Genomic DNA, 13,592 nt, shown 5'->3' on the forward strand with positions numbered 1-13,592 from the left:
TTCCACTCTTCTTGGAAGGCATTTTGGAGTGTTTCTTTGGGAATTTGTGCCCATTCATTCTGTAGAGCATTTATGAGGTCAGGCACTGATGTTGGACGAGAAGGCCTGGCTCGCAATTTCCATTCCAGTTCATCCCAAAGGTGCTCGATGAGGTTAAGGTCAGGGCTCTGTGTGGGCCAGTCAAGTTCTTCCACACCGAACTCATCAAACCATGTCTTTATAGACCTTACTTTGTGGGCTAGGGCAAAATCATGTTGGAACAGAAAAGGGCCTTCCGCAAACTGTGCCACGAAGTTGGAAGCATAACATTTTCCAAAATGTCTTGTTATGCTGAAGCATTAACATAGCCCTTCACTAGAGATAACCACCAAACTTCACAGTTGGCACAATGCAGTCAGGCAGATAACGTTCTCCCGGCATCAGCCAAACTCAGACTCGACCATCTTACTGCCAAACAGAGAAGCGTGATTCGTCACTCCACAGAACACAATTCCACTGCTCCACAGTCCAGTGACGATGTGCTTTACACCACTCCAGTCGACACTTGGCATTGGACTTGATGTTGTAAGGCTTGCATGCAGCTGCTCGGCCATGGAAACCAATTCCATGAAGCTCCTGCCGCAAAGTTTTTGTGTTCACATTAATGCCTCTTCAGCTATGGAATCAGCAGAGCGTTGGCGACTTTTACACCCAATGCTCCTCAGCAGTTGTTGACCCCGCTCTGTAATTTTACGTGGTCTTCCGCTTCGTGGCTGTGTTGCTGTTGTTCCTAAACGCTTCCACTTTCTTTTAATCACTTACAGTTGACCATGGAATATCCAGAAGGGATGAAATTTCACAAACAGTCTTATTGCAAAGGTGGCATCCTATCACAGTACCACGCTTGAAGTCACTGAGCTCTTTAGAACGACCCATTTTCTATCACAAATGTTTGCAAATGGAGACTGCATGGCTAGGTGTTTGACTTTATAGACCTGTGGCAAGGGGTCTGATTGGAACACCTGAAATCAAGAATTAACATGTGTGGCCAAATACTTTTGTTCATATAGTGTATGTATAAAAACTTGTTAGCTTACAGTTGCTAATTTACACAACCCTAGTTATGGAACAACAAGATCATTTGGAGTCATGATTGTGTCCGCCTCTAAGTCCAATAGTAGTCTGCAGTCAGCGACCAGATCGCATCTGTCTGCTGTTTAGTGTCGTGTAGTTCACTACCTGCTCAACACCAAACAGTGGGTTTCTAGATCTTTTCACTAAAAACAGCAGCTTACTGCAACTGCAAACTACACCATGAACACGGAGAGTAAACCAAAACAGTAAAGTTGCAACTGGACAGCTAAACCATGAACTGAAACTCTATCTAAAGCTCTGTATGACAATGGGAGTTGCAGAGATAATTCTCAATTACTATGAGCAACCCCTTTCACACTGTCACATCGTTTCTTACATTGTTATTGTATTTTTTTTATTAAACCATTACAAAACTGTATACAGCTGTGCTTATCAGTCCAAACTGATTGAGTTGATAATCCCCACTAACTCAGAGCTCACAGTGTAGAGTAACCCATATTTAACTATGACACGTCTGTGCAAGATCATCCAAAGGCAAGTTAATTACAACTGGTTCATCCACACAGCCAGCCTCAAGTTGCTTTTACGGAGGCCCTGCTGAATCACTGAGCTCCTCACTCTGTGGGTCCAACATCCTTCCTAAAAAATGTCATGCTGGCAGATTGTTTCCTTGATCCCATTCCTTTCGCTGACATAAGCTCACCACCATACGTGAGGGTTAGAGCAAAGTCTAGTCTTCTCAGCTTCACAGCTCAGCTCTCACTTCATAGTTCTACATTACTGTAGTCACTCCCCCAATCAACAGTTATTCCCAAAAAAGAAGTTGCCAAATACCTAAACACACATTCGTAGTTCAGTCCACCCTTTTCTTCGACAGAACCACTGGTCTTAGAGGTGCTGCTCCTTATCATATCTTCAAAATTGGTTTGAAGTTCATGCTAAAACACAAGAAAAGTTGTAAATACTATTCTGTTTCCCTGTGCTGTAGGTGTCAGGCTCTTTTTTTCGTGCAGTAACTCAATTTACAATGTAGCTGACCTTCAGATTGAATAGGATAGGTTAAAAGTGCCAGCACATACATACCTACACACAATGATTCTTCAGTCTCTATAGATGTATTTTCTATCTCTGTGAATACATTGATCACTCTAAAGATCGTTAAGTTCACAATTAAATGGATTATACTACCTAAAAGGAATAGTTTGTGTATTTTGAAGTGGGGTTGTATGAGGTCAGTGTGTAGATAGCCATCAGCACACCCCCAGTATGGAGAAGCAGACAGGGATCTGCACAGCTGTGGACATATTTTAGCCACATAAAAAAGGTCAACTTCAAAAATGTTGATATCATGTCATCTCATCAAGTGTTTGGCACAAACCATAAAACTTACGTATTGCTACGCATAAGCCCAACTGCACCACACAATATATTATTCTGCAGTTTATGTGGCTAAAATAAGTTTTTTGGTAACTCCCCCCATCTACATTGCTTATAGCTTCCTGCCGGCTCCTTTAAACTGGGATAGCTGTCCGAGTCTGCTTTTGGGACACGTGCAGGACAAACACCCACCCCCTCAATGCTTAACAACCCTTTAAACACCAACACTAAATGGATTGGAACCTTTGGCTGAGGTCTTTACCTTGCTTCCTTAGCTTCTGATACAGAAGAATTTGTTCAGCTGTCTCACCACCGAGCAGCAAGTGTATTACTTTTATGAATCTATGTTTTGTTATGATAAACAGAGTATTCATCCCCAGCAGTCCATTCATCCTGTTTGCTCAAATGAAATTGTTTGGATGCCAGTGATCCAAGGGGAAGCAGCAAATCCAAGCTTAGGAGTAATATACAAACCTGTTTTCTGGACAGCATTAAGAAAGCATACCATTCAGAAAAAAAAGCAACTATATATACTGTTTTACTAGCCTGTTTGGGATAGGGGATAACAGGCAGGCTGGACTGGTCAAAATTAGCATGCTGTCACATGACTGCTTAGTTTTGAATTGTTAAAAAGTTAAATGGAAACATATCTTCTTATTTGCACTTTGAGTGGCCTTGCATCCAACAGAATAAAACCAAAAAAAAGCTGTATCTTATATTGCTAATTTTGTGTGTAGGTGGGATTGAACCAATCCTGAGAGGTATGATTGGAACTGCAGCAACAGCTGTACGTGCAGACATGATGTTGACAGAGGAGCTTACAGAAAGGCTGGTTGTCCTAAATGTGCCACAGCACTTGGACCTGGCTGCACTGAACCTGCAGAGAGGACGAGATCATGCACTCCCAGGTAAGTGCCGGTCTGCGGGGCTGTACCATTCATTTAAGCCAGGTGACATCAAATGCTCTGTTGAACGTCAACCGTAAAACAGTTCCCTTGACTAGACCATATTATTAGCTTCCCTAAATGTCTGTCTGTCAACACCAACAGGTGATTTTTGTCTTAACTGTAAGCTTAGCTCAATATCAGAGTGATAATCCACAAAAACAGTTCAACTATCTCAACCCAGACACTGAATTGGCAGTGAGCTGCCAGTCACATCATTCAGACAGGTTTTCTTAAACCGAACTAGCAGTGAATAGCAGAAGCTATTCACAGTGATTTAAAATAATTATTCCACATTTTGGGAAATACACGTATACACTTTCTTTTTCAAGAGATACAGTTGCAATGCAATTAGTGTATTGTAGCTTAATGGAACTCCCCCGATTTTAAACATCAAATTATGTTCACAGGTCTTGGGGAGTACTACTGCATATCAAAAGTTGTATAAAGCCTTTTATGTCTTCAAAGGGAGCTGTGTGAAGTCTGATAAATGTTCTCAAGTAATGTCACTTAAGGCAGCGTGAGTGGAAGATCACAAGATTGAAAATGAAAGAAAGCTTGGTGTGTGGAGTTAGAAACACTGAGCTTACCTGACCTCTCTTAATTCTTGCTAGGAGGCGAGCGGCTCAGGGGTACATTAGCTGCTACCGCCATACAACACCCGACTCTCCAACCAAACTATTGGCTTCAAATTGCATTGTTGGTAATGTTGGTGCCAACATAAACTATACTAACTGATCCAATCACAATAACTACTGAGGCATATATATATATTAATTAAGATGATTGCTTTTGTCTCGTTGTAGCAATAATAATGGTAATAGGACCTTCTACAGTTGTTCTAGCCTGCGGTACATTGTGTGACATTTCTGAACACAGATCTCAAAACCACAATTAGACTATTAACGTACAGCTTTTAATCTTAAATACAGAAAGACAAGTCTGGCATATCAGAAATGAAAATGTATTAAACAAACAGCTCAAGATGTGAACACTTTAGGGTATATAATAATCCGATAACAGAAGTGGCTTCAGTGGTTTTATTTTAAATTACTATAAGCTCAAAACTTCTGTAAATGTTGGGCATAATTTAGTGGAACACCACACAGGTTATTAAACACTTTTAAAATCTCCAAAATGAAAGTGCTTAATTCAAACAAGGCAGCATGTTTTCAAAAAGAAAGTGCCCAATTCCAGTATCACATTGGCTCCGAAATTAAATAAAGTGCCCAAATACAAAAAGTACTATAATGTGATCTCCAAAACGTAATAAATGTTCACCATTCCAAAAGGACATTATTGTAAAATAAATAATACACAAAACAAGGAATTAAATACACTATATTCACAATCGACAAAGTGGCTATATCGCTAGTTTTTAGAATTGCCTTCTAGAACTACCAACAAGTCCACATTCTTTGGAAGGAGCTTCTGATTTGTTGACAATAAATCCTGCCTTGGAAAAAATGTGCTCAGAAGGTGTGGAGGTTGCAGGGGTCCAGAGTAGACGTTACTCGGGCCAGGGTCAAGTATCTGTCTTCGTTTCTTTTCCACCACCCTATGGTCCAGAGTCAACTTTGGTTCTGTCCTGAAGATAGTTTTTTATCTCTTCTGTGCTGCAGCATTTCCCACCTGATTCTGTGGAAACCCGATCTTCCTCGTCTCCGCACAGCTGTATAGTAATCCCCTTCTACTTGTCAGTTTTTGTTTTTTTTGATACATGTTCCTTCCCCGCAGTTGGGGATTCACTGGTGCCTGAGTTTGCCCTGCGCACACTCAGTTGGACTGCTGTGCAGAGACTGTGTTGGCCTCATCTCATTTTTCATCATCCAGAAAAGAGATCTGTTTGAAATGAGGGTGTATTACTGCAGCTGTAATGCAGACACTGCTGGTCATGATCAGGAGGTCTTTAAGTTCCCACCTACTGTCCGTTTCTTATATTAGCTTGCTTTTAATTTTTTTGGTAATGGGGCTGTCATCATCCGTAATTCGTCCCAGAAAGCACTGTGGCAAGTGGTTAGCACTGCTCCAGGAGCAACATTAAATAGATTGAGTTCTAATGTGAAGAGACTTCATGTTGAAAATTTCTGCAACTTCTGCTTTGTATGGTTTTCTGAAATTAGGGACCAGATGCGCGCAGAGGCATCGGCAACTTCACTGAGTCGCATAGCAATGTTTTTGCCGGTGTGCGTCTCCATCTGTTCCATTCTATTTTTTTTTTCTCAAGAATAAGATTTTGTATGCACGTTTTGCCAATATAATGAGGAGTCACAGTCATGACTTTATTCTAAGAGATGTCAACATCTGTGCTGTATTGACTCCAGGACCTTATTTTTTAGTGCGTCATACTAGTGGTTAATGTGTCTTCTCGCTTGCTGGTACTATAAATCCAGGTTCCAAACTTTTTGGGCCTTTTGTTACAAGCAAATGACAATTCCATTTGTGATATAGTTTTTCAGTTTTTATGAGCTGTCGCTGTTGGAGCAGTTATACATACAAATTGATTAGGCTATTTATTAGACCACCAAACATATTGAAATATGCCAATTCTGATATGTTCACACTCAAAACCTATCAAACATTAAGTACAAAAGTTAAAAGAACATCCTAAGCAGAAAACCTGAAAAAGAACTTATGCCTGCCATTTTTAGATGATATTCCATGTTGGTTGGTGAGTTGTGATAATCAAACTGCTGCAAGCAAAGTTTATATTTTGTCCTTTTTAACAAAATGCTGCCACTCCGATGACTTCTTCAATGTCATGTCAGTTAGTCTAAAGCCTGGTAATATGTGCCTAGCAGTTTCTCAACTCACTATTAGGTTGGGCGAGTTAAAAATTGTGAAAGGGGGGAAGTTTTGACTTAACCTACTGTCTTTTAAGTCTTATTATTCTAATAAGTAATAATTAGTCCTAATTATTAAAACAGAAACAATTTTTGTTTAGTAAAAATATATATATATTTTTCATAATTAATGTTATTTGTATATATTTATACAGACAAAAGAATATCAACAAACGAATCGATTGGCCAACCTGAGGGTGTCAGCCCTGCCTGGCAACCACACAATAATGACAATACTCCAAACAGTCACTATGTGAATAACATGTTATGTAGTGAGCTTTAGAAGTTCTGGCAGTTAGTTTGTTATCTTTGGACAGCTATCTGGTGGTTTTTCTGGTGTCCACTTAAGCTAAGCTTACCCTCTCTGGGCTCTAGCTTCATATTTATTGCACAGACATGGGAGTGGTATCAATATTCTTATGTAACTCTCAATAAGAAAGCACAATGTGACTGAATATGCTCATTATTAAATCATATTGTGCTGAAATTAAATTTCAGGATACAATGATTGGAGGACATTCTGTGGACTGAAAAGCATTAAGACACTGGAGGATTTCAAAGAGGTTGTCAGAGACGGCAGGGTCGCTGAGAAGATATTAGAAATATACAAACATCCTGACAATATTGATATATGGCTTGGAGGGCTTGTCGAAAACTTGTTGCCGGGCTCAAGAACCGGTCCCCTCTTTGCGTGCCTGATCGGAAAGCAGATGAAAACGCTCCGTGATGGTGATAGGTACATTTATATTTTTTTAATTTTAAGTTCTATTTATCAATATTGTGATCCTCACCATGGACCACATGTGCCATACATGCCAACATATCTTGGTCTGTTTAAGGACTGTATTAATCAAAATATTGATATTTTAAATGGAGATCATCTGTTTTTTTCAGGTTCTGGTGGGAGGCTGAAGGTATCTTCACCATGCAACAGAAGGCTGAGCTTTTAAAAGGTTCTCTGTCTCGGATCATCTGTGACAACAGCGACGTGAGAGAAGTCTCTCCTGATTCTTTCAGGTTTAGGAAATACCCATCTGGTTACATCTCTTGTGATCACATACCATCGATGAATCTGGAATCTTGGAGAGAGGAGAAGAGCCAAGGTGGGCCTGAGAAATTGTCATGTTAGTTAGTCCTAATTACTTAAGAAATTATACACATTCTTTTGAATTTTATTGTTCCAAAACACATTAACATGAAAAACCTTTATCACTCAATTCCAGACTTAGAACAGTGTGGCACTCCAAGAAAGATAAAGAATGGGGATTTTATTTTGTCCTCTACATCTGGTAAACTGGTTGCTCAGTACTCCTGTTACCATGGTTTCAAGTTAAAGGGTGCCGCTGCAATAGTTTGTGAAGGAAATCAATGGAGTGATCAACCCCCACAATGTACAGGTACAGTACATAACCTATTTTTGTCATGGATTTGTTTCATAACATTTGTTTGTAATGAATATGGCATGTTGTCTATGTGGTGTACTTGAAAGGAAGATTCCACTCTCAGCTGGTTAACAGTATATCCCAACTGTATGAACTGCTGCATATTGAAACATATACACATCATATGCAAACCTTGGAAGGATTTATTTGTAAACCACAGATGTGCCCCAGCACATATCTATCCTTGGACATGCACTTATGTTAGTACTGTTCATGTTTGACTGGAGCTTTACTGCTATCTGCTGGTACCAGTGGAGAAGGGGAAATGTGTTGGGAGTATGACTCCTTTTGTATGTGAACCCCTCTGCCAGTATATATGCAATTATTAGACCACATTTTATTAATTCAACCTGCACCAAAATGCACAAAGTCGGATGCACTTTGAATGCCGCCCATTTTTCATGTAGACAGGTTTTGAATGAGTTAACCACCTTTCAAGAAGTTATTTATGTCAGAGACATAAGCAGTGACCTGGTTCTTGTTTGAGTTAGGTAATCTATCACAGTGAACAGAATGTCTTCTCAAATGTTCTTAAAGTTTGATCATTGAGTGGCAATGCAGTTTAGAGCAAGGACTGTTTTAAAAACTTTCTCACTGGTGTGTTCAGGTGTTTGTGGGAATTTGGAAAAAAAATCACATTCATCAATCAATGTAGAAACCTAGGTGAGAAAACAAATCTAAGATATCATGATTTCCATATTTCATATGACTAAACCTAAATCCAAGAAAATCAGCTTCAATTTGTTCACAGATTTCTGAGAACACCTTCTAATTCAATGAGTCAGAAAGGTTTCCAATTATTATGAGTAAACTACACACTAAGAAATCAAGGTACAGCAATTGGACCTAAAAGGGTACAAGCATTGTACCTTTGAACATGGTACATTTACCTACCTTGTTTTCTGTACTCCGTCTCTAAGAGAACATTTCTGTACCACTGCCCATTAACAATTATCCACCAACTTTGAACACTTTTCAGTACCCTTGCATTGTATTGTTCAGCTAGAACTGATTTGTCCATAACAAGTGAATGCTGTAAGCTTCACTCGTGCCAACTACAAGTGGTTATTTCTCTGTGTGTATGAGAAATGGGATGTTAAGAGGTTTAATGATGTATTAGTTTTATTATTATAAATATTATATTATATTATTATTATTTATTGATGAGAAAACAATAACTGATTGACATTGTTGTCACTGAGATATGTAGGTGGGTCTTCATTATGTCAGCATTGTTCAGGCATCTAACGTCATTCAAATGTCACATGGTTTCATCTTTGAGCCATGTGATATTAAAATAACCATGTTGTTTGTTTACAGGGAATCATCACTAAGCTGTTGGCAATGCAGCAAATCCAGAAATGCTTCATAGGCAACTCCGTTAGGTAACCTGGTAAAGTGTGTATCATGTAACCAGGCAGAGTCTTTACCACAGCAGCCCCTGTTTTGCTGCATGTCCAACCTCTTCCTCTTCTGCCTTGCCTGTCTCTCTCCAGCTGTCATTATCTAAATTAAGCAGAAATGCCAAAAAATAAACTTAATATAAAGAAATACATCATAGTTTGTTCTGTTTTTGTATTTCTCATGATTTTGTTGATTGTTGTGTGTTTGAAACATGGAATTACTTTTTAAATTAAACATTGTTTTCAAAAATATTTAATGGTACCTCCTCATATTCTTAATTTGTTTAACATTTCGTAGACTTTTATTCTCTCGTTAATTGCAGTAAGTTGAATTGTGTTCAATAAAAATATATACACACTTAACTTTAAATCATAGCTTTTTTCTTTTTTCTACTTTTTTAATACTTACATTGCATAATTTTTAAAGTTCTTTTTGAGCACAGCTTTTACCTCTGTAAACAGGACATTTGTCATGACGAGAAATCGATATCAGCTTCAACCAACAACATGCACCAACAAATGAATAAATCATTATGATACTGTGATAGTTCTCAAAAGTATTAACCTATTATAGTTTGCTTACTTCAGAAAAGGCATTTTGAATAAAGTAGCAGCAACACCTATCACAATGAATACCCTTTTTCTTTTTTAAATCTGGCCAAATGAGTCATATGTGCCACCACTTTTCTGAGAACATAACAGCCCTACCTGTCTGCTTGCAGTGCAAGCTGAGAGCCAATTAACTTAGGCAATCTTTGGTTAGTTGTTTGAGGAAAGCTTATTTAAATTAAGCTTAAGCATTGTCCTCAGTGTTCTTTATTCTGGTACTAGCTACATCAAGATGGGTGCAAAACGAGATTTGCAAATTCCAGTCAGCATACCGTTTGTGATTATGCATACACCAGAAAAACATGTCACTTTTAATGAACTGTACTTGTATAACGCCTTTCTAGTCTTTTGACCACTTAAAAGACACTTCGATATGCAGCAGGTGGAGCCGGGGATCTAACTGCTAACTTTCTGATCAGTGGATGACCCGTTCTACCTCCTGAGCCACAGCCACCCACATCTGTCCAATGTACTAAAAGGGAAAGTTTAGGGTGCTCTCACACATGTAGTTTGGTTCATTAGGTGCAAGTTATACATTGTTGCATTGTAGTTCTGGTCCAGTTCATTTTCACACTGACTTTTACAAACCAAGAAGAGTAAACATGAAGTTATACAGACGGACAGGTAACTCATTGATTGGACTTTTTTGGCAATTGTCATCCTGCATCATCAGGACCCACATGGGATATCAAATTGCAGTGACTGACAGTAGGTCATGCACCACTTTAAATTATCAATGGGTATAACTATGTTCTTTGGAACTCACAAAGAACTAATTATATAATTAAATTGAAAACATAATTAGTGCCATTAGACTGCAAATGGTCCACATGTTATGAATAATGACTATTAAGAAGAGGCAGCGTAAAGAGGTGTTTTGTACAGTTCTAGGAGGTAGTAAATACTTGCTTTACTATCAGATGGAGTTATTTGACACTGAACTATGAACTTCAACATTGCACCTGAACAGGTTGAGTCAATCGAACTTGCAAGGTGACAGGGAGATTTACTATCTGTAATAACGGCATGTATAGATCATGTAAAGTGACAGCTTGAAAATGCAATTTTTAAAGAATGAACTGCCATATAGTTAAAATGTAGAAAAGAGTACCAATGCTAGACTGTTGAAATTATTTAAGAATATTCCTATAAAGACTCCAACAGACTTTATTAACTGTTCAAAACATAAGCCACAATGTACAAAAGAAAAAGAGAGACAGAAGAGGCTATAATGCCAAGGAAAGATGAAGCAATATGTAAATGTGTGAGAGAACACAATGCAGCTCTAAAGGGAGCCTTGAAATCAAGATAAAGAAAATTAATAGGGGAAGGACTCGATTACCTCACCTATTAGGGCTGGCGCCTTTCATGTACCAAGGCTGATTTTTGGTGCAGCCCATGGGTTTGAGGCTCTTGACTGCATGTCATGTGGCCCTTTACTGTATGTCATCCCCTCTCTCTCTCTCTCTCTCTCTCTCTCTCTCTTCCCCTTTCCTTTCACTCTTCAGCTGTTGTATCTAATAAAAACGCAGTCCCACAATAATCTCTGATTATGTGTTACAGAACCCAAATAAAATAGGGCAGAGCCTTCTGAAAGTGTTTGTCAGATGTCTGTATGAATGCTGTACAGAAGTTAGCGGTCTTGACATCTTTGCCTTGACCAGTTGGCAGTGTTCAGTACTATAAACTCTCTGCTGACTTTTTAGGATGGCAAAAGCAATAGCCAAGAATTGAAAACACACTGATAAAGTTTTGGAGTCGCTAAGAATATTGCTGAGTTCCTGGGAAGGTTCATATGGTGGAATATTGCCAAAAGTGTTGACAGCCCTGCAGAGAAATGCTGAAGAGGGTGAGAAAGTCTGTGGGCTCCTCCTACTTTATGCTTGTTAAATTCCCTTTGTGTGCATGTGTTTGTACAGGTGCATGTATCGCGTTCCTGTTTAAAATATTGTTTGCTGGATGACTGTCCTGGTATACTCCTATTTTTGGCATTTAATCATCTAGGTTTTAGTCTAGAATTTTTGACAGTATCAATTCTCCATTCATCCATTTCAGGTACCTACCCTATTTTTAGTCACCTTTTTGAGGGGTAGTCTATCTCATCAAGCATTAGGCAAAAAGCAGGGGAAGACTCTGGATCCTGGACAGTCTATTGAAGGGCTAACACATGGAAAGATTTTTAGCCCAAAGGGAAATTCAGATTCAGGATGATGGTTTTTTGACTGTCTATAGACTCAATGATGAAGATAGTGCAATATTAATAATCCAAAGGCCCATGGGCTGAAGTTAAGGGTATTGAGGTCAGGGTGGGGATGTAGCACATCCAACTTTCAAGATTACTGTCCTGTCACAGACACATTTGTGTATTGTTTAATCAGAACCAAAATCTTTACCTAACCCCAATTCTTTTTAAATGATGACATTGGACATTAAAAAAAAAACACAACATAATGTGGGTTTTGCAGATTTGTCACTAATTAACTTTGCAGTCCTCCAAACAATCATTGTTTTGCATATATATATATATATATATATATATATATATATATATATTTTTTTTTTTTTTTTTTTTACTTATACAGTATCAATTGACAATTGATGTAAGAAAATACAGATAGGTGGCCCCACTCCTGCAAAACATAGAAAAATAGATTATGATGATATATAATAGATGATTAATTATTGCTTTGGTACACTGTATCACTATACACACACATAACTATAAGACTCATCTTGAAATACGTGCAAGAAGATATTATTATTATTATTATATATATATGAATGTGTCCTAGATACATCCCCTGGGAGAATATTGTGTAGGTATTTGTAGTATTAGGCCTAATTAATGCTATTAGAAAGAACAAATTACTTCCATACAGTCTAATGTATAAAAGGGAAGGGGGTATCTATGGTGTGAAATGCAATCAATTCAATTGGTCACACTTTCATTCAGAGCGTAGTCTATACAGGTACACTGAACCTTACTTAGGTGCTGATTTAACAGTTTTACAGACTGAGGAACAAAAGAGAGTCGCAGTACTCTTGGTCTAACCTGTGGGACTCTAAATTTTTTGTATGATGGTAAAAGCTGATATTCTTCAAATAAACTATGAGAGGGGTGTGGTGTAATATTACCAGCCAAAGAAGCCAAAGAAATAGGTTGGCACACAGGCATGGATTTAAAGTTATTCCCTCTCAGGAACATAGGAGTTATTTTCCAAACTTATATTATATGTGAAAATGTCTATATCAGAGGCCTGGGACAATACATGACACAAAATGATATTGTTCACTAACTTAGTCATCACCCTAAAGTAACTGCACCAGTAACCCCGGTAAACAGTTCTGGTCTGAGCAGTTGGGGTGTGTCACATTTACAGGTATCAAGAAGGTGGTGCCATAGTGGAATGCTGACAGGTGTATTCAGTGCTGATGAGCAGGTTTTTTTTTATGAACTGGTGTCATGGTATTGCCTCTCTGTGCTGTTTAAAATCTTTGTCAAAATAACTAATGCTGGAAACATGTACATTTAAAAAAAACTAACAGTGGCATGGGGCCAAGTGTGAGAGGGAGTACCTTTCGTCTTGAAAAGGATAATAGTTTGAAGTTTTACTTAAAATAAAGTATAAATATGTTTTATCTGACACATTGCTCAAACAAATAACAGAAATGTGATGAAATGTTTATTTTGTGTTTCCACCCATATCTGCTTAAAGTCATTTTGTCTATTTGAATGAACTCTGTTATAGTCACATTGTTGTGATAAATGTAAGATATCAAAATGTTCACTAATGTTTGTGTGCTCAGGTAGGACATGTGCTGTCATAAACTTCTAACCTTTTTTTTTTTTCACAGTTACATATATGACAGCCGACAATGCTCCCTGTAGACAAAGACATT

The 13,592-nt window shown here is 38.2% G+C and overlaps 1 protein-coding gene across 1 annotated transcript in view; it reads left to right on the forward strand.

Annotated features, from left to right (window-relative positions):
• tpo (thyroid peroxidase) overlaps positions 1 to 9,335 on the forward strand; it is a 30,821-nt gene extending 21,486 nt beyond the window's left edge. Inside the window, exons 9-13 of the mRNA XM_051391020.1 lie at positions 3,189 to 3,359; positions 6,737 to 6,974; positions 7,133 to 7,341; positions 7,462 to 7,635; positions 9,001 to 9,335. Of these exons, the coding sequence (XP_051246980.1) occupies positions 3,189 to 3,359; positions 6,737 to 6,974; positions 7,133 to 7,341; positions 7,462 to 7,635; positions 9,001 to 9,014 (806 nt within the window). The 3' untranslated portion in view covers positions 9,015 to 9,335. The remainder of the gene's footprint in view (positions 1 to 3,188; positions 3,360 to 6,736; positions 6,975 to 7,132; positions 7,342 to 7,461; positions 7,636 to 9,000) is intronic.
• The last annotated feature ends 4,257 nt before the right edge of the window (positions 9,336 to 13,592 follow it).

The sequence above is a fragment of the Dicentrarchus labrax genome, unplaced genomic scaffold (assembly GCF_905237075.1).
Source record: "Dicentrarchus labrax unplaced genomic scaffold, dlabrax2021, whole genome shotgun sequence".
Lineage (NCBI taxonomy): Eukaryota > Metazoa > Chordata > Actinopteri > Moronidae > Dicentrarchus > Dicentrarchus labrax.